At 34.8% G+C, this 27,035-nt stretch overlaps 1 protein-coding gene across 3 annotated transcripts in view; it reads right to left on the minus strand.

Moving 5' to 3' along the window:
* Positions 1–27,035, minus strand: part of AGMO (alkylglycerol monooxygenase) — a 358,966-nt gene that overhangs the window by 186,192 nt on the left and 145,739 nt on the right. For all 3 annotated transcript variants that reach the window (XM_059171270.1, XM_059171268.1, XM_059171269.1), the window contains exons 5-8: positions 26,273–26,368; positions 3,004–3,070; positions 307–372; positions 136–215 (exon numbers count right to left, since the gene is read on the minus strand). In XM_059171270.1, the coding sequence (XP_059027253.1) occupies positions 136–215; positions 307–372; positions 3,004–3,070; positions 26,273–26,368 (309 nt within the window). The remainder of the gene's footprint in view (positions 1–135; positions 216–306; positions 373–3,003; positions 3,071–26,272; positions 26,369–27,035) is intronic.

Consider the following 27,035-nt stretch of genomic DNA (forward strand, 5'->3'; position numbering starts at 1 on the left):
TTATTTATGGTTAAAAAACCTTATTTTCAGGATAGTGTAATGTACTTTCACCTTTCGACAACTGATTGTTCTTTTAACTAGAAGATTTATGAAAGGATATAATCAATTCAGAAAGAATAAAATCAGTTACATTACCTGCACCTTAAATGGTTCAAATGTATTAATGGGATGTGTTAGACCATATACAACTTTCTCATTTTCTGCCTCGAATGTCCCTGGAAGATAAACATTAAGGATATGATCTTTGATTTTCTATAAGTTAAGGAGCTAAGTTACTATTTTTAAATTCATATACATTTTACTTACCAAAAATTCTATCCCATATAATAAGAACGCCGGCGTAGTTTTTGTCTATGCAATAACGGTTTCTGCCTATAAAATAAATATTTAAAAAAGGGTTTTTATGAAAAATGAAGTTATGCTTTTGAAACATTTTATTGTATTTTAGGACCCATTCACAAAATTAAGACATCAAACAAAATGATTTTCCTAGGAATCTCTTTTCACTGACAATATTAATTATTTGCTAATAAGCTGGTTTTATTGTATTTATTTTTTGTTAATTTTACTAAAAAGAGCAAAGAATACCTTAAAACTACATATATTTACAATTATCCCATATTTTAATTAATTTATTTTTTATTCATTTTTATTAACATATAATGTATTATTAGCCCCAGGGGTACAGGTCTGTGAATTGTCAGGTTTACACACTTCACAGCACTCAGCATATCACACACCCTCCCCAATGTCCATAACCCAACCTATCCCATATTTTTTAAAAAATGTTTTTTTCTCATAATTTTCTAGTTTTTTAGACATTTAGGATAAATTCTAAGAATTTTCTAGTTTTTTAGACATTTAGGATAAATTCTAAGTAATTTTACTTTAAGACTATCAAAGAATAGTAATTAAAGATTAAATGGCCCACAAAACAAAGGCAATAGGAAATAGGATAAATAATATGTGTTTAATTTGCATTTTTTAAGTGAGTTATTATCTCTACCCCTTTTCTCTGCATGTTTTACAGGAAGAAAATTTTCTACTTGAAGTGAGGCAATTTAAAAAAAAATCATAAAAAACATAAGTGAAAATTAAATTACCCTTGATTATTTTTATTAAGACAAAACATACATAGTTTTCCTGCTCCAAAGTATTCAAATTACAATTTAAATGGAAATAGCTGGGCATAGTTTCTTTAATAATAAAAAAGTTGCTTAAGTAGTACTATATTCACATGCAAATCAAAGGAAAAAAAATATTAATCCATCAAGTGACTGCCCCCAACAAACTCAACTGTCTTTATGTATCATTTCTTCACATGCTTTCTATACAAGCAAATATATGTTTGAAAGTGAAGACACAAGAGACAACCTCCCCCAACCACCCCAAGCAGTGTGGGGGTGGCTACACAGACATAAACCCATTGCCATATGTGGGCTAAGCAGTGGTTCTGCTTAGTGGTTGGGAATGGAGAACATTTTGCCTCTCGGGGGACATACAGCAATGTCTGAAGACAGCTGAGAGTCACAACTAGAGGCAGATATTATTTGCATCTAGTATGTAGAAACCAACATCCTATAACAGCTAGTCCCACCCCTAACCTCTCACCTCCAAATGAAGAACTGTTGGGTCTAAAACTTTAATAATGCTGAGGCTGAGAAACCCAGATACAAAACAACATGAGTGGGAAGGCGCCCTGAAGTCAAACAGAGGACACTAGCAACTATTTCTTCTTCAATGTGAACTTACTCTTCTCCATTCCTTATGTTTCCTCTCCAGCCCCTCACTAACAGTCTCCTTGGAGCTGGGGAATGCCTATGGAGTTTGGATTATTTTTTTTCTTTTTTAGAGAGGGAGAGAGAGAATATGGGCAGGGGTAGGGATGGGGAGAGGAAAAAAGAGAATATTAAGCAGGCTCTTTGCCCAGTGAGGAGCCCATCATGGGGTTGATCTCATAACCTGAGATCATGACCTGAGCCAAAATCAAGAGTCAGATGCTTAACCAACTGAGCCACTCAGGTGCTCCAGGAAATGCCTAAGGAATGTGGAAGAGGAGACCGAGCATATGCAGCCTGACTCCACCCTCTCCAGTCCTTGGTGGGGAAGGGTGAGGCTTATGCTTCCATCTGCTTCCTGCCAGGAGGAAAGGGACCTGTCCCTAGGGAAGCAGGACTGCAGTGTATGAGTGCTGCCTATGGTGCCTGGAAATTTATAAAAGAACTACAACAATATTTACTATTTTATTACGTCTTCCTTCTCTCAACATTGTGAGATTTATTCTGGCCATCCCAAGCTGCAACAGCTTGGACATTTTTATTGCTACATAATTCCCCATTACATGCATCATCTACAATTTCTCTGTTCTACTGTGATAAACATTTTAATTTTATCTCTATTTTTTCTATTACAAATAATGCTGTTATGTACATTCTTCTACAGGTCTTTTGGTGCACACATGCAAACATTTCTATTAAGTCTTATCCTGTCTTTAAAACTTAGGCACTAGCCCACGGGATTTTTTTTTTTTTTGTCAGGCTAATGCACTTTACAGAATTTCAGCAAGAAAGTGAGTTGCTGTTTATTAGGCTTTCCTGAAGTCCCAACAATTTTCAAGACCAGAGGCTTTCTGGCTGTGTATAGGAATGAAACTCAGCACTGGGTCAGGAAGTGACCTTCAACTGACACCTTCAATGTAGAAAGTGTGCGTCTCCTCAGGTGGTTAACTCATTTTCCATTACAACTGAGATCTAGAGAAAAAGGAAAATTCAAGGAAGGTGGGTTTTTTTTTTTTGTTGTTTTTTGTTTTGTTTTGTTTTTGTCATCATTTGTTTGTTTGTTTGTTTTCCCTCCAATCTTTGCTTTGGAAATGAGACTTGTCCAGGTGAAGGGATACCTATTTATATAGTGCATGGTGACTACGCTGAATAATTGTGATGAAAAGGTACAAAATAATACTGTTTTTAAGGAAATGAAGAAGAAAAAAAGATTGAATTTCTTTACCATGATGAACCCTATGATGGCTAGGAGTATTAATAATCAGTTCCAAAGGACCAAGGTTATCGATGACCTGTTTAAAACAAAAGAAATATTTATATTTATACACACAGGTATCAATAAATGTCTACATATATTCATGTTAAAAGCCCATGTGGTATAAGAGATATTTCAAGTTTCAAGGTTGGTGTCAGAGTCAGAAGAAGTTTCTCTACTTCCTGGTATACACATAAAAATTATAATAAGCTGTGGGGTGCCTCAGTGGCTCAGGGGATTAGGTGTCAAACTCTTGATTTCTGCTCAGGTCATGATCTCAGGATCGTGAGATGGAGCCCAGCGTTGGGCTCACACTGGGCGTACAGCCTGCTCAAGATTCTCTCTTTCCCTCTCCCTCTTTCCTCTCTCTCCCCTACCTCCCATGCTCTCTCTCTCTCTCTCTCAAATAAAGAAATAAATAAGTTTCTAACTGTATACTAAGAGGCAGTATAGTGGTAGACAGGTTAAGAGAGAGTTAGGCTGCCTAAATTCAGTTCTAAGAGCCTCCATTTATTACTATGTGATCTTGGGAAAACAACTGAAGCTTTTTCTCTTTTTAAAGGTTTTATTTATTCATTTGAGAGTGTGAGAGATAGAGTGAGCACAGCAGGGGGAAAGGCATAGGGAGAGGAAAAAGCAGGCTCCCCGCTGAACTGGGAGCCCAACCACGACATGGGGCTGGATCGCAGGACCCTGAGATCATGACCTGAGCTGAAGGCAGACACCTAACCATCTGAGCCACCCAGGTGCCTCAATTTAAGGTTTTCATAACCCAGGTTCCTCATGTTTAAAAGGGAAATATTAAAAAATATCTACACAATAACATTCTGAGTATTATAAGCAGCATGGTATTCATATACCACCACTGTTAGGGCTCACTTCTCTAAGGTCCCCTGTCATTTCATGTTCTTCACCTTTCAGCTGTGTCTTTGTTGGTTTATGATAACTAGCACATAACTAGGGAAAGGGAAAACAATAGTATTACATTTGCTTTCTGGTTAGTTGAGAGTTGGTTTCACCCAATACTCAGCATGTAGCAACAGCTTTTAACAACTGAATTAGGGTGATGCTGCTTATTCGAGTATAATCCCAAGTGATCTTTTACCTGTAGATGCACCATCTTCGTGCCACGTTAGAGGCATGATTAAAAGTCAAATATATGAAGGGGCCTGTTCTTTGTGTGTTTATCTTTGCAGTTAAGGACCCTTCATAATGTGGTCTATAACTCTTTAAAGTTCTCTCTCAACATTTCTCAGTAAGGATCCCCATGCCAGAGTCTGCAAATTGTAAGGAGTGTAGGAACCAGGTTGGTGTCATAAAAAAGAATAGCAGACCACATATAAGACATTTGGTGTACTATATAATCAACATTAAGCAATACGGGAACCTTTTTAATTTTGATTACACTATTATTCCATCAATCATGGGAAATAATAGAATATTTAATTATATCTAAATGGATTTATTAGAGCCTACTAATGAAAAAATCAAAACACGTATTTTAAGAAATTACTCACCCCTGGAGTTAATTTCCACTTAGAGGACATACGAGGAATACAAGAATGAGTTAAATGACACTCAAGGGGAAAAAACATCCCCTAATAATCATGACGTCAACATGAATTGGCAACAGGTCAGTGGTACGGAATAGAAGCAGAAATGGGACTGCTCAAGATAAAAAGATACTTAAGTTACATAACAACTAAATGGAGTGTGGTGATCTTGTTTTGAATACTGGTTTGAACAAACCAAACAAAAAAAGACATTTTATAGGCAAGAAGAGTTAAGACAATGATTATATATGGGTTATTACACAATAAAAAATATTGTTTTTATTGCAAACTATGTTGGAATTGTCATCGTGTAGGAAGATGTAATATTTTTTCGAGCTGTATAACTGAAGTATACATGACATGAGATCTATGTTTTGCTAAAAGATACTTGGCAATGAATAAAGAAAAAGCAAAAAAAAGATAACCAGTGAAAATGAATCAAAATCATAATGATTTTTTAATTGAAATGATGGATATATATAAATGTATTCTATTATTTTCTCCACTTTTCTGAATGTTTGAAAAATTTCAGGATAAAATTTCACATAAAAGCAATTACTACTCTAGTAATACACAGTAATGCTGTTAGGCTTAATAGATCTTTAAGTCCCAAACAAATTTCTAGATTGCAACTCCTTATACAGTGGGATTTAATCATGTTTTGGCAATGTCTGACAGACATTAAAACACTCAGTTAAAAATTGCTCTGCAAATGTGAACAGCTGCAGTAGTCACACTGTCCCCAGCTTGTGGGGTCCCATACCCTCATGAGGTAGAAGCTGCAGCAACATTGCCACCTGGCAGTCCTGTAGCTCTCCAGAGGGCAGGTGCCACCACCATCTCCTTACTGAACCCATTGTTTACGCACTTGAAAGAAGCAGTCTTTGCCTTCCATACTGCTGCCAAGCTTCTAAGGGATTTCTAGTTTCCATTATGGAGCAGACAAATGTTTGTGTGCAAAGGATGTGTAATATTTTGTGTCCTGTATTGATTTAGCCTCTGTCCCCTTCTCCCTCCGTCCCTCCTTTCTTCTTTGCCTCCTTCCCCCATTCCCCCTCCCATTCTGTCTTCTATCTTGGAGTTTTATCACCATTTTAAAATTATTTCCACGAGAAATACCCTATGGGCTCCAAACAACAGACTTTTTGGTAACTCACAGAACAGAATTTATTTATACCCAAAGAACTATCTGTATTTTTTTTTTAATTCCAAGAGTTCAAAATACTATGAATATATAGCACTTACATCAGACTACATTCCTATCAAATAAGCCACAAATGTATTATCCCACAAATGGGAGTATTAATGACCAGGGATTGGGAGGGGAGTAAGTAGAAATAGCCCTGTATTTTACTGGACTCCATTGCTTTGTACTGGGTGGAAAAATATTTGTTAAGAAGAAGAATGGTGATGGATAGAGAACAAGAAAGTGGGGTTTCTCAGCAGTCAGAACATTGAAATCTGATGCTCTTTTCGGGCTTTGTATCTCTGGCAGAGAACCAGATGGAAAAGGAGAAAACCATTTCATCCTTTTTTGTCCCTTTGGTGCCTAACATATGTTGCAAAAACAGACAACAAAAGGGGGTGGAGGAGACTACACTGACCAGCTTCTGCTACCCACATGCATTTCTGATCCTTGGTCCTGGCATATGTGCAGCCAGATTTAAAGCCACACAAATGGTGAGTGCATTCATATGATTGGAGCCCTGGCGGAGTGCCATATATATATATATATTTAATGTCAAGCCATTTTCCTCCAAGAAAATCTTTTGCTCCTACAGGCTGAACCATGGTGATATCAATATTGAAAGCCCCCCCTCCCCTTTTAAAGTTAAAAGCCAAGTACAACACAGGCAACCACAGTCAAATTTCCTGGTATTGCCTATGAGTACCTTGGAGCTGAGGAAGACCACCTCGGTGGGGAATGATTCATCATTCAGACAGCCCAGTTAGAACCTCTCTTGTAGAAAACTCTTCTGACTCAAAATCATGGAGAAGTCATCAATAAGTAATACGGGTTGAGCATAATGACTTAATTATCGCCCACTTTTGCAAATTCAGTCATTTAGCAATTCAACCACATCTAGCTTTGAATCACTTCCTGAAAATATGTTACTGTGGAAGTAATTGCAGCTATTATCATTTTTAGAAAGTTATTTTTCTGTCTTATTTCTTAACATTTAGATAAGCTAATTTAAATTGTGGAATTTTATAACAGAGGACTTAAAAACCACACAGTCCCATACTTTGTTATTTTTTAAAAAGCATAAAAACTGAAGCTCAGAGAAGTTAAATTACTAGTCCAAGTTCAAACAGCTTGGAAGAAGCCCTAAAATCTTCTTGATTTCAACTCAGGATTCTTTTTATTTTTCTATTATACTGTTTCTAAGAGATACAGAAACATTTCCATCAGATAAAAGTAATTTAAACCTTTAGAAGTTTCATGGACAATAACTAAGTACTTTTTTTACTACATCCTAGTCAAAAGAAATCCAAGTATTTATAAGGAACCTAGATGTTTCAGATTCTAAACTGCCCTCTCATGGGATTTTAGGCACTTCTGGTCTTTCATAGGTCCACAAAGCACTGTCTAAGTCTTGTACGCTGTCGTCTTCTGTCAGAGTTCTATAACCTGAGAACCACGGATGCCTAGAAAGGCCATGAATGGGCTTCAGAAAGTCAAGAACACCCTTAAGTGTTATACCAACTTTCTTGAGTATGTACCGATGGGTATTTTTCTGGGAGGAAACTACTGTTTTTATCATATACTCAAAGGAGTAGATGAGTCCTCAGAGGTTAAAAACCAATGTTCCAAGCAAAGGTCTTTAGACTGTTTCCTTTGACCCCCCTATTTATAAGAGGAGTGTTTTCAGTTTCCATACTATTAAAACTTGGATGCTAATTTCTCAGCCAAACTTTGGAAACAGTAATATGTCTTCTGCCTATTTCTTGAAAGCATTGTTTTCCAAAAGGATCATTTCTTGTATATCAGATGATAAATAAATAAATAAAACAATTTTATAATAATAAGCTTCAATCATTGTATTGATTAAATTTTATCCAGCAGAAATGCTCTGGATCTTATGCTGTACTGGTCACAAACTCACTTCTCTCCCCACAGTTTATGGCAGAGGTTGGAAAAGGAGTTAAATATAAAAGCAAGAGAACAGGGCCCATAGACACTGCCATCTTCTCATCATGTCATGGTCCTCATCAAAAATAAAGTGAACTGGAAGGAAAGGGTCCTCATAATGAACTGAATAAACTAAATAAACCACGTCAAATTCAAAGCTGTTCAAATTCTCCCTCAAGACCAATTTCCAATGTTCTCTTTCTTCTGCCTCAGAGACCTTAACCTCCCATCTCGACCTGTTGGAATTCTGCTATTCCTTCAAGTCCGACATACATTTTGAAACACTATCCTTGATTTTTCGAATGATAATTTTGTTTGCCTTTTTCTGAATACATATTTAGACATCACTAATTTTTACGTCCTGCTATTCCGATTTCCAGTTATTTGTATTCACTTCCTCTACAATATTGAAAGTTCAGCGAGGACAGAAACGGGACCCTGCTCCTCTTCAAGGTTCTCACAGCACATGCAACATGGCCTTGCACAGAATGACTGCCCGACAAGATTGTACTGAGCAGATAAATCCACTTCACAGCCCTCCCAACCCTTTTGCCTTTATAGTAGTGTTTCTTAAATGGGGATGACTGTGCTTCCAGGGGACTTTTGATAATGTCTGGAGATAATTTTGACAGTCACACTGGAGGAAGTGCTTCTGTAATTTAGTGAGTAGTGGGTTTCAATGCTGCGAAACATCCTACAATGCACAGAACAGTACCCCAACGGTGAGAATGCCCTCTTCTTCAATGGGTATACATGACTTGCTGTACTTCAGTCTTTTTCCAGTTCTGGAGAGAAGCATTGTGTAATTCCTGTCTTCTAGTTTGGAAATTGGAGGGAGGGGTACATTAAGGAATGAGCCTAGTGGTCATTCCCAAGACTGGAGACAAAACATGAGTCTAGAGTACCCTTGGCCTTTAAAGCCCAGAGAGCAAATCCAAACATGACCTATGATTTAGTGAATTGGAAAATTAAGATAAATAGATAAAATGAAGGGGCCAACCACCAGTAACAACAAACAGATAGAACAACAGATAGACAGACAGACAGATAGAAAACAGAAAAATAGAAAACCAGAGTGCAGATAATGGGATAGTTGAATTCTGCTGATAATTGGCAGGTAAGTTTTTTGAACTATTTTTATGTTCTCTCAGTACAGGATTATGAGGGCTTCAGTTTCAGTTAAAAGGAGCCAGAGATATAAAATCTCCATATCAGTTTCCATATCACCAAATGATTCTGAAATGGCTTTTGAGAGTTCTTATGACCCTTCTTCCCCCTTACCCTGCTGTCACATTTTGAGTGAGCTGAATGACTTAGAGACCTAAAGGTTAGTGAAACTTCCATTGTTTTCTAGGTTATCAGGCAGGAATAATTTTGCCCTAGAAATTGATAAAGTAAGTACATGTGGTAAATCAAATAATTAAATGTCTACTATGAACTGGTTGTAATTAATTCTTTCCACACTGTAGCTCTCAGGTGTTTTCTGATTACCCTTTATAATCTGAAAAACATATCTCTGTAGGTCTTTCCAATTAAAATGGAAAAATTACTTTGAATTGAACTCTATAAAGCATCAAAATAAATGTTCTAAATAAATGTTCTAAATTAATGACATTATTTCTTATAAAATTAACATATTCTATTCTATACATTTCTTAGTTATTTTCATTGATTCTTCTGATTGGAAAATATTGATTGTTTAGGTTTTTGTAGTTCACATAAGAGTGCAGAAATGATTAACTAAGGCACAAGTTGGAAGGCCCCACTTACTTTTAACAAAAATTCAGTTAATTAAAAAAAAATAATCTTGTTTTTATGAACTGCTCAGAAAATTGCCTCTTCTCACTCACTCTGACAATTGATGTTGAAGAGACTTTCTATATCCATTTTTGAAAGAAACATCTCAATTCTATTCTTCTGTCAAATTTTAGCATACTACTAGGAATGTCACATTATATTTCCACCCTTCGGTTTTCCTACCTGCAAATGGGTACTAAAAATACTGGAATATATTATTGAAAACCTATAGGAGTATTTTTAACCTCTTACTTTTCAGAAAGAAAGTGTGAGCCCATAGTTAATTATAAATTTCTTTCCAAGTAAGACATGCTTACAAATATTCATGCTTCCTGTCTGAGAGGGAAAAAATCATAATAGGGAAAATATGTCCTAAAAAGCATGTGTTTTACAGAACACTTATTAACAATGAATGTGCCTACAATATGAGAGACGCTGAGGAGTGACTGGGCTGGGGGTGAAGAGAAATGAAATCTCCATAGCAGGAAAATGCCTGCATTCAGATGAGCATAGGTTATAGGGATGACATTAACTCTAACAAGTCAAAACTTCTTTATAGCATTATTCATGACTGATGTTCCAGGACCCTGATACCACTGTGGGCCTCCATGTTTCACTGCAGTCAGTATTTAAGGGAAATACTAAGCCTGTTCCTAATACATTTATTATCTGATAGACAAATCATTGTCACATTATATTTAACTAAGAATGATATGCTTGACATACGGTCTGAAAACGGCAGACTTTTCAAGTAGATTAGTCACAAGATTCAGTACAAACCCAAATTAAAATTAAATGGACTAATAATTATACCATGATCAGTTGTTTATTTCATGGTAATTTACCTTCCTTCCTTCCCTCTTTTCTTTCTTTTACTTTCCTTCTTTTAACTATCAACTAAGCATGTCTGCATGTACATTTATGAATAAAAAATTTGAAAAATCTTTTATTTGGGAAGAGCTTTACAATAACTATAGGCTTATGCATGTCTTTTTGGAAAGTAAGCAGTTATAAATATTTCCATGACCTTTCAATATATAGTCTAGTATTATAGTTGTATTTACAGACAGAAAATCTGAAGGACAAATATAGAAATGTATACATATAAATTTATCCTTATTAAATATATTTACCTATATACTAAATATATATTTGAATCCCAATTAACAGCTATTTTAAGTACCAAATTACCAATAAGCATTTTTTTTTGTTTTTCAAGTTTATTTTATTTTATATACTTTACACCTCCATTTTTTAGAGGGTAAAAGTAAATTAGCCCATTGTGCTGACATTTTTCTCTTTCTTTCCTTTCCATTTCATTATTTTCTTCTTTTCTTTTTTTTAATTTTTTTTCCAGAGTAACAAAGCATTTTCTATCAGCATTGGAAGTAGTGTTCCTGATAACTAAAATCTATATTTATAAATTTTTATAGAAGTTTCTTAGGAAAAGATAGTTGCATAATAAGCCAACCAAGTAGTTTCTTGTCAGCCAGTCCATTCATTCTGCAAAGATTTATTGAATTTTCCTGGATTTACTAGGTTTTAGAAGTAAAAGGAAATGAAGTGATATACAGGCACTTCCTATAGGAAGATCATTTACATCTAGTGGACTCTTCAATGGAAGGGTAGAGCTATTTCAGAAAAAAAGGTTTTATAAAAAGTTTTCTTTTTCAAAAATTTTGTGTGCTTTTGAGAAGGATGAGAAAAGCACTCATTTTTTTCTTTTCCGTTACCATTTCACAGTACAGGTATTTGAACTTAGAACCCATTTGAATTTATAAATGGCATAAGATTACCTAATAAGAAGCAAATTGAATTCTTTTCTAGGTCAAAAGCTAAGAATTACCTTTAGTAAAAATATATGCTTTTATCTAGCCCTCTAGAGTGCAGCTTTTCAAAAAATCCCACCGATGGCCCCAGGAGAACACTGTAGAGAGCTCTCTTCTGTTCATGAGCTTCTTCAACAGTCACTGTGCAAGGTTCACTTATTTAAGAGGTATTTACTGAGTGCTCAGTTTATGAAAAGTCCTGTGTTAAGATCTTTTGAGAGATCATGAAATAGGACAATGGAAATTACAATTTAGTTACAGGTAATTTAACTATTTCTTAAAGTTACAATGAGTGACAATTCCATTGCTATTGGTTGGAACATATATAGGAATACGTTTTTTACTACCAAGAAATTCTATAGCAATTCCTCATTTAAAGTTTTAGGAAAAGAAGAATAGAATCCATGAATACTACAAGTTAACATATTAAAATAATTTTCTTCTTGTTCTGAATTAGTTGATTTTTAAACACTCATTGTTCTCTTTGTTAAAAACTTAATCAATCTGAACATTTATGGATAAATTTATATTGTAGAGCATCTGGTGATGAAATGTAAAAATAAAATCTTAATGACCTCCCCCACTAGTTCTGCTATGTTAATTCAAGACGACACACTCAAGTATTTAGACAGATGGTGGCGGCAGCCATATTAACCTCTGATTTCTCTACAGGGAAGCAAGAGAAAGCAGAGCTCTTAGGATGTGTGCTTGTCTGCCTAGGTTCACACTTTGAAATCCTCGACAAATGCTGATTTATTCACAGCCAAATGTTTTCCTATCTGATTAGGCAGCTTTCTACTTCAGTAAGCATGTAATATGAAGGTAGCTGAATTTCCACACTGAGGAGTGAAAAACAATATTTATAGTTTGGAAATAAAACAATCTGGAGGAATCAGGACTGTTGGAATCATGAAGAGCTTCATAGGGAGTAAATTTCTGATGAATCTATACCATAGGGTTAAAGAGTTAAAAGCTTAGTTTTAAGAAGAATGAGACTAGGCTATGTTTATACAATAAACAGCAGTTTTAAAGGACCACGTTTATAATAAATTATCTTGAAGGGTGATTCTTGTCACTTATGATTGCATTATTCCTCAAACAAGAGGACAAGAGCTAGACAAGTTAGCATTTTATTTGAATTTGTCTCGGCTTACATTTTAAATAACACTTTTGATTTTTCTTTGGAAAAATGCACGCAAGTAGCTACTGAATGTGTTCCTTCAAAAAGAGGTAGATTCCAGGTGACTTTCTTTTTTTAACAACACTAATTAAATTGACAGACGGGAAATAGGAAGCATTCATAAGCATAACAATATAAAACTTCATTCTAGTGAAACACAAGTTTTATATTACCAGCTTGGATACTCAGAGAAAAAAAGAACCACGTTATTATCATTAGTAACATTATGTTAAAAAAAAAAAAAGTAGATAATAAACTGAAGGGTCAAGTAGTCCTTGTTTAAATATCCAGTCCTGGCAGTCTTATAAAACATGCTCCAAATACATAACTCATTCTAAAACTAACTACACTTTGATTATTATTATAAATGTAGAATGGATTTTCAGTCAGTAGATTAGATGCTACAAGTATCTGTCTCAAGTTCATCTGCCCTATTTTCAAAACAATTGTCTTAGTTCAGGATGCTATAACTAAACACAATATACTGAACGGCTTAAAAAACATTTACTTCTCAGAGTGATGGAGGCTAGCAGGTCCTTCAAGATTGAGATTTAGTGTTTCATAACAGTAATCTTACTGTATCCTCTCTCTCATGTCTCTTCTTAAAAGGGCACAAATCCCATCATGAGGACTTCATTCTCATGACCCATTTACCTTCTAAAAGCCCCATTTTCAAATATTATTATATTCAGGATTATGGTTACAACACAGGAATCTGAAGGAACACAATTCAGTACTCTCTGATCTAAGTCTTTGGTATGAGAATTTGTTTCTCCCTATCCTCTCCAATATATACATATATTGTAAAAAGTTTAATTAATAAGATCAATTCAATTGTTAATCAAAAAGGTATTTGTTGGGGTGCCTGGGTGGCTCAGTGGGTTAAGCCTCTGCCTTCGGCTCAGCTCATGATCTCAGGGTCCTGGCATCTAGCCCCACATCAGGAATCTCTGCTCAGCAGGGAGCCTCCTTCACCCTCTTTCTGCCTACCGCTCTGCCTACTTGTGATCTTTGTCTCTCTCTGTCAAATAAATAAATAAAATCTTAAAAAAAAAAGGTAGTTGTTGATGGTCATTCAAGTTCAAGACAATGGGAAAAAGAAGATGATAAAACACAGTCTTTGTCTTTAAGACGTTTACTGTGAGCTCCCATATTCATGGAGCTCAAGCTTCCTAATATCAAAGTTGCAGATTCCTACCCTTGGTCAGAGGAGATTTACGTATATTTTATGGTTCTTAGAAGAGGTCTATTATTATTCTATATTTTGAGTAAGCACCCAGATAACTCTGATACATGCATGTGATCCATCCAACTCTGACCTTATGTACCAATTCTAATATGTAGTCTTACGACTTTTTTCATAATAGATACCATAATAACTGGTATTATTTACCTGACTATATACAACTAACATATGTTATTTTATTAAGCCTCAGTGCACTTTTATGGGGTAGGTATGATTACCTTCATTAAAGATTAGAAAGCAAAGTCAGAGAATTTAGATAACTTTACTAAATATTCACACCCATCCTTCAGCAAGCATTTCTTAAGATTCCCTTATGTGGGAATGCTTTTAGGTTCCGCAAACACAAGAGTGTACAAAACTCCAACAGAGGATAGATTTCTCTTTGATTACACAACCTATACTCTTAGACATTATGTCTTATTACTTTCTTGTTCTTAAAATAGTCTTCTTTTCAATTCTATTAGTAGATTCCCAACTTCTCCCTTATGCTGGAAACCCTCAAATTCCATTACTTTCACAACAGACATTTTAAAATAGTGATCTATGAATTTTTAGATAGTCTTTTGATGAGCTTTGGGAAGCTCAATAAAATTATTATTATTATTTTTAAAGATTTGATTTATGTATTTGACAGACAGAGATCACAAGTAGGCAGAAAGGCAGACAGAGAGAGAGGAAGGGAAGCAGGCTCCCTGCTGAATAGAGAGCCCGAACAGGACTGGATCCCAGGACCTTGGGATCATGACCTGAGCAGAAGGCAGAGGCTTTAACCCACTGAGCCATCCAGGTGCCCCTAAAATTATTTTTTTTATGCAAAGTTTTTTTCCCTTTAGGAAAGAATCAGTAGAATCTAACAGATTCTTGAAGGAGGACATAATCCTCAATATGATAGTAACAAGTGATGCCAATTCAGGCCAATTAGTCTCTTTGGCAGAGAGTAAGCACTCAAGAACTATTTTTTTTTAAATATATGAATTTCAAAGAGATTTGCATATCTAATACATTTGGGAAAACACTACAAAATTATACATGAATAAGTTAAGGGTGAATTATCTTAAAAGGTAACTACAGAATGCAACAAAAGATCACTTCTAGAGAGAACATGTATAGGACTTGAAGACAGGCTACAAAGAGGTCAAAGAGTTCTTTGGAAACAACAATATTTGACCATGATGTTGACCTGAAGTAGCAATGGAAGTAAAGAAGAGCCTCTGACTTGAGTCATAATGAAATACATTTTAAATATGTTAACTCTGTGTACTGCCAAGTACTCTTGTGAATATATTAAATGACACATTGGAAACACTGACCTTAAATCTGTAAGAGAATTAGCGTTAGAGCTAAAGACTATGTAATTACTTAGAGGCAATATGAAACTAGTGAAGTAAATTAAATTCTAAAGAAGGAAGAAGAGAGAACTGGAACCTGAAATTCAGAAAGGAATAACAGGGACTATGGGAGTAAATAGACAGAAGTGCTGTGAAATGTCTCAGCTTATTTCCATGATGGAAGGCTTATTACGAACTATTGAAATAAGGACCTGATAGACAAGAAGCATGAAATTTGATTTTTGTTACAACAAGTATTTTTCAAAAACATTTGTTTTAAAATATAACTGCTTCTTCCTCAAAAATTCCTTAAAATTCTAAAAGATACATGATCATAACCATTAAAAATTTATATTAGGGAGATACAGCATAGCTGTACCCCAGATATAAGTGCAAATAAGTATAAACATACAAACTTATTTACTTATTATCAACAAGAGATATAAGTATTTAAACACTGCTATGTGTATTTATTAAAGTTCATATGTATATAATATATGTACTTATATACACAAACATATGTTCTCATAAGACAAGCCATGTTTTACTTTTTGTTATCAAGGAACTCAGAATAATGGGAGAAACAGAGTTTAGTAACAAATACAGTATAGATGTATAAGAAGTAAACTTCAGCATTATTAACTGAATGCTTTCATAAGCAGGAACCAATATGTTACAGTATTCACATCCCCCAACAGAGCTTACTCTTAACACCCAATGTGGAAATGGAAATAAACACAGCAGTAATGAAAAGAAAAGTGCAGTTCCTCGAGTACAGATCCTTTATGTCTTTGGTTAGGTTTATTCCCAGGTATCTTATGGTTCTTGGTGCTATAGTAAATGGAATCGATTCTCTATTTCCCTTTCTATATTTTCACTGTTAGTGTATAAGAAAGAAACTGATTTCTGTGCATTGATTTTGTATCCTGCCACATTACTGAATTGCTGTATGAGTTTTAGTAGTTTGGGAATGGAGTCTTTTGGGTTTTCCATATAAAGTATCATGTCATCTGTGAAGAGAGAGAGTTTGACGACTTCTTTGCCAATTTGAATACCTTTTATTTCTTTCTGTTGGTCTGACTGCTGTTGCTAGGACTTCTATTACTATGTTGAACAACAGTGGTGAGAGTGGGCATCCTTGTCGTGTTCCTGATCTCAAAGGGAAGGCTGCCAGCTTTTCCCCATTGAGAATAATATTCGCTGTGGGTTTCTCACAGATCAATTTCGTGAAGTTGAGGAATGTTCCCTCTATCCCTATACTTTGAAGCATTTTAATCAGGAATGGATTCATCATTAGCCATTAGGGAGATTCAAATCAAAACCACACTGAGATACCACCTTACACCAGTTAGAATGGTCAAAATTAACAAGTCATTAAACATGTATTGGAGAGGATGTGGAGAAAGGGGAACCCTCTTACACTGTTGGTGGGAATGCAAGTTGGTACAGGCACTTTGGAAAACAGTGTGGATATTCCTTAAGAAACTAAAAATAGAGCTTCCTTATGACCCTGCAATTGCACTCCTGGTATTTACTCCAAAGATACCGATGTAGTGCAAAGAAGGGCCATATGTACCCCAGTGTTCATAGCAGCAATGGCCACAATCACCAAACTGTGGAAAGAGCAAAGATGCCCTTCAATGGACGAATGGATAAAGAAAATATGGTCCGTATATACAATGGAATATTATGCCTCCATCAGAAAGGATGAATACCCAACTTTTGTATCAATATGGATGGTACTGGAGGAGATTATGCGGAGTGAAGCAAGTCAAGCAGAAAAAGTCAATTATCATATGGTTTCACTTACTTGTGGAGCATAAGGAATAACATGGAGGACATTAGGAGAAGGAAAGGAAAAGTGAATTGGGGGAAATCAGAGGGGGAGAAGAAGCATTAGAGACTGTGGATTCTGAGAAACAACCTGAGGGTTTGGGAAGGGAGGGGTGGGGGGGATGGTTGAGCCTCGTGGTGGGAGGGCATGTATTGCATGGAGCACTGGGTGTGGTGCATAAACAATGAACCTTGGAACACTGAAAAAAAACACCATAAAATTAAAAAAAAAAAAAAAAGAAAAGTGCACTTACAGAGTTAAGTAGGAGGTGAAAAAAGACATTCATAAGGAAGTGGTAATTGAGTTGCATTATGAAGAATGTAATTGAGTTGCATTATGAAGAATGTTTGGAAAAGGTCATCAACAAAGAGAGCATATATAAATACAGAAAATGAATAAGTGTTTGGAGTACGTGAGAGAAAAAGAAATGTGGTTTAGCTGGAGCATCTGACTAATGGGATGAGAACAGAGCAGTAAAGCAGGGTCATGTTCTAAGAACCCTGAAATCCATTCATGAATTTAAGGTATTTGATTTTGTCCTGGAGGCAGCAGAAAGCCATTCAAAACTTCTTATTGTGGGTATTTGTACTCATGTTGGCAGTGCCTGATATAACTGGGTTTCTAAAATCACCACCATGGCTGTATGCAAAAATTTGGAAGAGAGAAGAGTCTGTAGGAAGAGAAGAGAATAATATTCTATCATAGCCATCTATATAACTGATGGAAGGAGCATTAGCTAAGGTGAGATAAGAGAATGGAAAGGTTAAGAGAGATCAAGAGCTGTTTAGGAGGAAAACGAGTATGTAATACTTTCAAAGAGAGGAAAGGATGAGCTATTAACAATTATGCCAGGAAAACAGACATATATTGGGGTTGTTCCACATAATCTGGTCATCTCTAAGAAATGTAAAATCACTGATACCAGATTTCAGAGGAGGAAAGGAGAAAATAGTTTACCAGGTTTTGAATCACATATCGACTACTAATTAGCTACAACCTTAGGCAAGTTATTTAATTCTACATACTTCAACTTCTCTTTGAATGAGGACAATAGGATTGTATGATAATTAAATAAGCAAATCTTATTTTTAAAGTTTTTTATTTATTTATTTATTTGAGAGAGAGCACATGCACAAGCGGGTGGGACAGAGGGAGAGGGAGAAGCAGACTCCCTGCTGAGCAGAGAGCCCCATGTGGGGCTCCATTCCAGGATCCTGAGATTTTAACCTGACCCGAAGGCAGATGCTTAACTGACTGAACCACCCAGGCATCACTAAATAAACAAATCTTATGAAATACTTAGCAGTGACCAATACATGGTCTGAGCGACGTAAGTACTTACTCTTGATAGAAGAGATGCTTTCTGAAGATTTGAGTGAGGCCTTAAAGAATGTATAGAAAAGCAAAATGTAGAAAATATGAAAGAAGAGAAACAGTAATAATTACATAGCAGATGTATTTGGGAAATGGAAAATAGTCAACTCGGAATGAATTGCACAGAATGGAAAGTAACAGGATGTACACAGGAAATCTATTTGAAGGCATTGCAAGAGAAACATTAAATTAAAGCAATTTAGACTTCGCTCATCAAGCAACTGAACATCACCAAAGGATTTTCAGTAGGACTAACCTCTGAGGATAGATTACATTTTAAGAGGGACAAACAGATGTGTATAAAGGTCACACAGTAATTTGATCCAGGCAAGATTACAAAGTCCTCTCTTAACTAACCAATAGGTTTAAACTTCTTTCATTGTGCAATGTGGGTTATTTATGAACCCTGTTGCCTCCCATCATGGTACACTGAGATATAACCAAATAAATAGAGTGAAGAGGAAGGGTAATAAGTAGGTAACGGCCAAAACACAATATGCTCTGAGGCCAGCTCGGTTACCTTATATAAACTGCAGAATCTCAATATTTTAGCTTTGAAAAAGGATAGTGTTTGCCACAAAGTTGGTGAATATAAAATTTCCAGTTTTCTGAAATTGTCTATTAACTTTCTGGGATAGTTTGTACCTCTACAGGTACCCTTAAAATAAAGCATCATTAACTGAGGTTATTTATAATTATATTCATTCTTTACAAACTATAAAAGTCTTTAAGTAGTCAAAAGTAGTTGACCTTTAGTGATTCAAATTACTTTATGGGAATTAAATGAAAATCTTCTGCTTAGCATATATTGCATGTTTAATACATGGTGGCTATTATAACAGTGTGGTCAGAAATGGATGAGAACAAGGAATCTGGAGCCTCACTACTCAGTCCAAAGCCCAGCTCTGACACTTACCAGTCCTATGATGCAGTACAAGTTACTTAGTATACTTAACTTGAGGCAACAGTATTAACTATTCCATAAACTTGTTATGAAGATTTAGTGAGATAGTATTTGACAAAATGCTTAAAATACTTTCTGAAAACATGAGTTCTGGATAAGTAAATGACATGTAAAATGAAGTAAATAAGAGACAAATAAATAGAAATGTCATCTCTTCAAGTTTTTCCTGGGGACAGATCAAACAAATGACAAATATCAGTAGCTGAGAATTTGTGGCTTGGGATAACTGTAACTGTTTAGTCTTCTAAAATTCAGTCATTTAAAAATACCTTTTGAGCTACTTTTCCTTCATCCAGAATAGTGTATCTCATTGTTCCAGCCTCTCTTTTTTTTTTGTCTTTGTTACTATATGCAAGACTACAAATGAAATAGGCACTCAGTGGATGTCTGTGGGATATAATGCTTGAAATATTTAAAAAGATATATTGAGTTTGGCAAATTTCATAATTTTCTACATTGACTAGTTCCTGAATTGGAAAAAAAAAGGATTATGACAAAAAAACCTGAACAATGCATTTTGTGATCAGAATCTCAAGCTCATAAAGGTATACATTTTTCTAAAGTAAATTTGTGCATTATTTTCTTAAATCTAAAATCCAACTGCATTTATTCATATTAATAATTCATACTAACCAAAATATGGACTGCATTAAAATCACAAGTACAAAATGTACATGAATAATCATAAGGATGGCTAGGAATGGTTAGTAAGTGACATAAAATAAAACAGTTATCTAGTTTACAGAAAAGATTAAAAAGAAAAACAAAAGTACTACAAACATCTATAGATTAGAATATGAACTATCTTTTTTAATACTCAATACTGTGTATTGTTAGTATCTTTATTTTATATAAGAAGAAACTAAGGCACAGGAAGGTAAACTGAACTGTCCAAGGTCACAGTAATAGTAATAAATGAAGTCAGGACTTCAGGCAATATAATTCCTGAGGCCACAAAAGGAAAACACAAGTTTACATTATGTAAATAGTTACTTTCTTTTCTTTTTATTTTCTTTCTTTCTTTCTTTCTTTCTTTCTTTCTTTCTTTCTTTCTTTCTTTCTTTTTCTTTCTTTCTCTCTTGCCTTCCTGCCTTCCTTCTTTCTTTGAGTAAACTCTACACCCAACATGGGGCAGGAACTCAGGATCCTGAGGTCAAGAGTCCCACACTCTATGGACTGAGGCAGCCAGGTGACCCTACTTTTATTATGTTTTTTAAAAAAATTTTATTTATTTATTTGAGACAGAGAGAGAGCATGAGCTTAGGGGCAGGACAGATGGAGAGGGAGAAGCAGACTCCCTGCTAAGCAGGGAGCCTGACCTGGGGCTCCATCCCAGGACCCTGAGATTGTGATCTGAGCTGAAGGCAGATGTTTAATTGAGTTAATTAAAGTCACCCAGGTGCCCCACTTTTACTATGTTTTATAAAACACACTTGAGATGAATAATTATGTGTTATGACATGCATATTTAGGTTTTAATAATTACAGTATGTGAAATATTCAAGAATATCTTCCCAAGTGTCTTTATGCAAAATAAATATTAATTAATATAATGAAAAAGCTTTGTCAACTAGCTTAATAATTCTAATACAAAGAACAAAATAACAGCTACAGAAATCTGAGATAAACTAAATTTGTTTCTCTGAAATCATGACTTAGAATTCATGTTACAAATGTTATATATTTTATATATAATGGTTTAATAAAATGGTAAGATGAAATAGGTAAATGTACTTAAAACCACGTTGTTGTTTGTTTGTTTGTTTTTAAAAGAGTTATTTGAGAGAGAGAGAGAGAGAGATGACAAGTAGACAGAGAGGCAGGCAGAGAGAGAGAGAGGGGAGGAAGCAGGCTCCCTGCAGAGCAGAGAGCCCGATGCAGGGCTTGATCCCAGGATCCTGGGATCATGACCTGAGCCAAAGGCAGAGGTTTTAACCCACTGAGCCACCCAGGCTCCCTAAAACCACATTTTTTACAGAAGACTGGGTCTTGGTAGACTCCATAAGGTTTTGAAGAACAGATAAATACTGCTATACTTCCATGAAAATCATAATGTTGGCTATAAAAGCGCCATAAGCAAACCACTCTATTAGTTGTATGAAGAAGTCAGATCTAAATCTCAGGTCATGCTGCTACCACTTTATTGTTTTTGCTGCCGTAAAGTTACATTTTCCTATTCTTTTCTCTATCTCCACATTTCTGTAAACTTCCAGTTCTTATTGTCTCTTCAGTTATGTAGCTTCATAATTCTACTACGTATCTCTTATGCTTTCTAATTCTGCACACTGCATTCCTGCAGTTCTCCTACACTCTAACTTCTGCTGATGCTTACTCTATAGGTGTGTCATATTGATTGGGACAGTTGTATGAAGAGTATTAAGCCTTCATCAAAAAGGATTAATACTCAACTTTTGTATCAACATGGACAGGACTGGAGGAGATTATGCTGAGTTAAATAAGTCAAGCAGAGAGAGTCAATTATACGGTTTCACTTGTTTGTGCAGCATAAGAAATAACACAGAGGAAATGGAGAGAAGTGAGATGGGGGAAATCGGAGGGGGAGACGAACTATGAGAGACTGGGGACTCAGAAAAAAACTGAGGGTTGGGGGTGGTAGGGGAATGGGTGAGCCTCGTGGTGGTAATTAAGGAGGGCATGTATTGCATGGAGCACTGGATGTGGTGCAAAAAGAATGAATCTTCGAACACTGAAAAAAAAAAAACCTTAAAAATAAATAAATAAATAAATAAATAAAAGGAAAAGCTTTGAAAATAAATAAATAAATAAAAAGGACAAAAAAGAAATGGAAATTCAAAAATTTAAGGCATAATATCTGATGTGGGAAATCCACTGAATGGGCTTAAAATTTTTACATTAGAGAGGGTAGGTAAAAGGTAATTAAACCTGAAGAGTTTAATAAACAGGCATTTTGAGTCCAAAGAGAGGAGAGAGAGAAAGGTGTAAATACAATGTTTAAGGAAATACTGGCCATGTTTGTTTGTTTGTTTCAAAATTTGACCTAAAATATATAACCTGTGAACTCCAAGCAATGAGGCAAAAAGAAAAAAAAAAAAAAGAGAGAGAGAGAGAGAGAGAGAAATGTATGGCATAAACAAAGGAGTGAAAGCAAGAAAACTGTCCATTCAAAGACTACACAATAAGAAAGTAAGAAGGTCTTGGAGAATTTTTAAATAAATTTTTTTTTTATGAATTGTACAAATAAGTCTTCCTGTTAAGCTATAATAATAAAGTGAGGGATTGGGATAAGAGGAAAGAAATCAATAGAAGAGAACAGAAGCCTAAAATTAGAGCCGACCACATACGGTCAATTTCTTTTCAACAAAGGATTCAGGTAATCAAAAGGCTGAAAGAAAGTTTCTACTTTTAAATGGTGCACAGAAGTGGGTATTCATAAAAATGATAAAGAGTTCATGGAGAAAATACAGCAAACAAGAAAAACCACCTAACCATTAAAAAAAGATAAATTAAACTTCAAAATTCAATATTTTTTTTCAAAATAATCAAAAAGAAAATGAAAAAAGCATGCTATAGGATGGAGAAATATAATTGAAATGCATAAATTGGACAGTGATTTATAATGAGAATCTATAAAGAATTTCAAGTCACTTAAGCAAACAAGTCAATAAAAAATAGATAAAAGCTTAAACAGGCAGTTTATTAAAGCAAATGCATCAATGACCAATAAGTACCTGGAATGCTGCACAACATCATCACTTATTAGAGAAATATTACCCAAAGAGAGAGCTCCTTGCCCACATTGGCATGGGTAAGATTAATGTTAATATCTTAATCTAATCCTTCTCCCTAGTCTATCCAAATATCTCTCCCCTGAGAAAAGAGTTGGCTACCCACCTGTACTTCTAGAAACATTTCATGCATCTGTGAACATATAAAACATATAGCTGTTTTCCCTTTTTTAATATAAATATTAGCATATACTATACACTGTTATTTTTTTGGGTATCTGTCCATATTAGTACATAAAAAGATGGCTCAGGGGCACCTGGGTGGCTCAGTGGGTTAAGCCCCTGCCTTCTGCTTGGGTAATGATCTCAGGGTCTGGGATCGAGCCCTGCATCGGGCTCTCTGCTCACCAGGGAGTCTGCTTTCCTCTCTCTCTGCCTGCCTCTCTGCCTACTTGTGATCTCTATCAAATAAATAAATAAATAAATAAATAATAATAAAAAAAAAGATGGCTCATTTTGTTATGACTGCACCATATTTCATTTAGGAGCTTTAGTTCAGCACTATAAAAATCCTTGAATCATATGGGATCAAATCTTCAATACCAAATAACTATTTCTCTTTTATATTTCTCTGCACAAGCATCAACTGATACGTACATGAACGATAATAGTAAATCAAAGGTAACAGATAATGATAAGGTACTAGATGCCACTATTACTGTGTGAATCAACTACTGCTGAAATATTATCTATAATTATCTATAATATCTATTACTAGATGCCACTATTACTGTGTGAATCAACTACTGCTGAAATATTATCTATAATCTCAAATGAAATGACAACATTCCACAGCTCTTAACTTTAAAACACGTATTAAATAATAAGTATTTTTCAGTAACTCAGAAGAAAAGAGCTTCACCGACTCTGTGCTGCAGACATTTTAGATGAGTGAACAATAAACAAAAACGGAGGCAAAAATTAAACAGCAGAGTACAATTTATAGTAGAAGGTTTTGTAACTTTCAGAAAAGAGGAAGGGGATGGACACTGCTCTGTCTTCATCAAAGTAATCCAAAAGTAAACAGAAAATTTCATTATAAACTCTTTAGTTTGTTTTAGGGTCTATTTTTTTACTCTCACATACAGTCTTTCAAAAAGCATGTTGTTCCTGTTCTGCTTTATTATTATTTTTTTTACTTTCTCTTATCCTACCCTGATAGACTGACATGAATGAACTCATCCTTCCATTGAGAAAATCAGTACCTCCTTAAGGCCAAATCCCCCTCAGAGTGAAAACTGATTTCACGGCTGTCAGTAGCCATGAAACAACTGAAAGAATCAAACCTCCATTCAGGACTAATCAGGGCTCCTTGGCCACCACTGTCATGTGTACCATGGCTGACATAGGGTTTCTGTGAGTGGAGTATGGTTTTTGTGTATTAAACTTTAAAAAATTAGGGCAATTACATGATAATAATAATTATTTTTAAAAGTTAAATCTTCTTCCCACTTCAGGTCTTGATTTCACTCACCCTGGAAACAGCCACAGCTACAAATCTCTTGGTTCTACTTCCTGCATGATTCTGTTATTTCAAATGAGTGGTACTATGCTGTCTATAATAATAAATGTAATTAAATGCACAGCTGTTAAAAACATCTTATAAATGTATTCACACCTAATAATATAATTTAAAATTTCAAAAGCCAAACCTCAATTGCAAAAAGGGTGTTCCTGCTTCCTGTGCAGCTCAACTGTAGTAATTATAACATGATACAGTACTTTCAAAAATATGAGGTACAAGACAAGTGAAAGGTTGTAATGTGTTGCTTTTGAGCTTGGAAATGAAGCCACCTGGAGGTCCTGAGCTTAAAAGAAATGTCTCACCACTGGCTTTCTCCCACTGCCCCTTTACAGACTGCGATGAAACTCTAGCTCATAGACCTTTCAGAGGGGCACAGGAAAAGGCGGAAGTTACTTAGGCACCATTGTTCTGTGTCCAAACTAATACCTGACCCAACACGTGGCTTGACCTGTAGCAGAGCTGCTATAAAAAATGTAATTCTCCTTTAACCCCTCCATGTAAATCATTAGAAAGCTTTCCTCTACTGATTTAAACAAATTTGGTCTTTGACCTCTACAGTCAGAATTGGCCTCAACAACTCTTTCAGATGGTTGTCCTATTGACTGTTTGATGTATGTCAACTGCCATAAAACGCAATGCTGTTTCACCACAGGTCTTCAAATAATGGCTCATATGTCCAAAGTCATAGTAGCAGTCTCCTTATTCCAAGTAGAGCAGTAGCATGAAATACTGCAGATTAATGAGATAATGCATTTTGTTGTATCAAGCTTTGGTATCGAATGCAGCTGTGATTTGTGCTATTGTTCAACCAGCTGCAACACCTGTCAACACGTTTCCTACAGAACTTCAAAAAGCTTGCAACAAATGTGAAATGCTTGGAGAGGTTCTCATGTTTATAAGTAAGTTTTCCTGGGCCTGTGACTTTTGGTATTTAACAACCAGAACAGTACCATAGTTAATAAAACAATCAGTTGCTTAACGATCTATCTGAAAACATTCAAATCTGATGATTTGAGATACCACATAAAACCCAAGAAATTATATTTTTTCATTTTTCTGGGAGGAAAAAAGGCTAAACATTTTGAACACTCTCTAAATAAAACCCAAACTCTAAAATTAAAGCAAGATTTTAAACGATATTTTCACAATTTCTTTAAGCATTAAATTTTTTTCAAGGAGTTCCCGCTGATTGATATATGTACGTGTATGTATAAATATGTACAGTAAAATGTATCAATACTGACATATAACTATTATTTATTATCTTATAATAAATTATAGTATAAAATAATGATTATAAATAACATACTAAATATGTAAAATTACATATATTTATGTAATATAAATATTTATAGTTATAAATTCATATCTTGAAATTGAAATGAATTTCAACATCTTTTGGTAAACAATGTTTAATAAACTGTAATACAGGAAGATATTGTACTGAATATAGTATTAGAATGTTTTGGTACTTAATAGTTCAAAAAATTTTTTTATTTAATTGAGACCAACTGGCCTCATTGCTTCTTATAAACTTTGCAATATATATTCAATAAAAAGGAATAAAAATGAACAGATGTTTCTCCTTAAAGAAGGCAGACAAAGATTTTTCTTACACAATAAATCAGTTGCTAGTGGATTTCCAGGACATTTCTTCAGGCTAACTACTTAGGTATAAAACTTAAAAAAAAAAAAAAAAAAAGAGTTACCTCTGTGTGGATCCAAAATTGGTAGAGAAGATTGAACTGAAGATGAACAGCATATACTGAAGGTGGTATGAAGAGGGCCAGGGGAGAGTAGAATATCTGAAAAATCAAAAAATTTAAAATTTATACATATAATTCTCAATATAAAATACACTTTTACTATGGTTCAACTTATGAGTATAAACTTCATGAATATACCTTATTCTTTAGTAAATATACCTTACCCTGTATATTTTATTTTCATATTTGACTTTGCAATGTTAATTTTCCATGTGGTGATAAAGTTACAGACATATTGGAACTAAGTCCTCCAGACTTTTAGTTTGTATTTAATATTGTCTAATTAAAATAGCATATGTGGTATGTTGTTTCCTTAATCTTGAAAAGGCTGGATGTGTTTCCTGGAAGTAAAGAGGTTTTTCTTATACACACAAATAATCACTTTAAGTTTTAAAAAAAGAAGAAGAAGAAAGAAAAGAAAGAAAAAAAAAAAAGAAAAAAAAGGAGCATAAGCCTTTATACCACAACAGCTCCTAAAAACTGGATTATGACCTGGCATGCTTAGTAATAAAATTAAATTACAATTAAAAAAGTAACTTGGTATACAATTATAACAAGAGAATAGGATACATTTTCTCTTTTAACCATATTTTTATTTGGCTGATTGAGAGCACGAGATGCCCTAAATTTTTCAGAGTCAGTAAGGAAGAAGCTATGATACGATGCCATAGTGGAAACAAATTTTAAAGGTCCGTATTTCCTAACA

This window comes from Mustela lutreola, chromosome 4 (genome assembly GCF_030435805.1).
Source record: "Mustela lutreola isolate mMusLut2 chromosome 4, mMusLut2.pri, whole genome shotgun sequence".
Lineage (NCBI taxonomy): Eukaryota > Metazoa > Chordata > Mammalia > Carnivora > Mustelidae > Mustela > Mustela lutreola.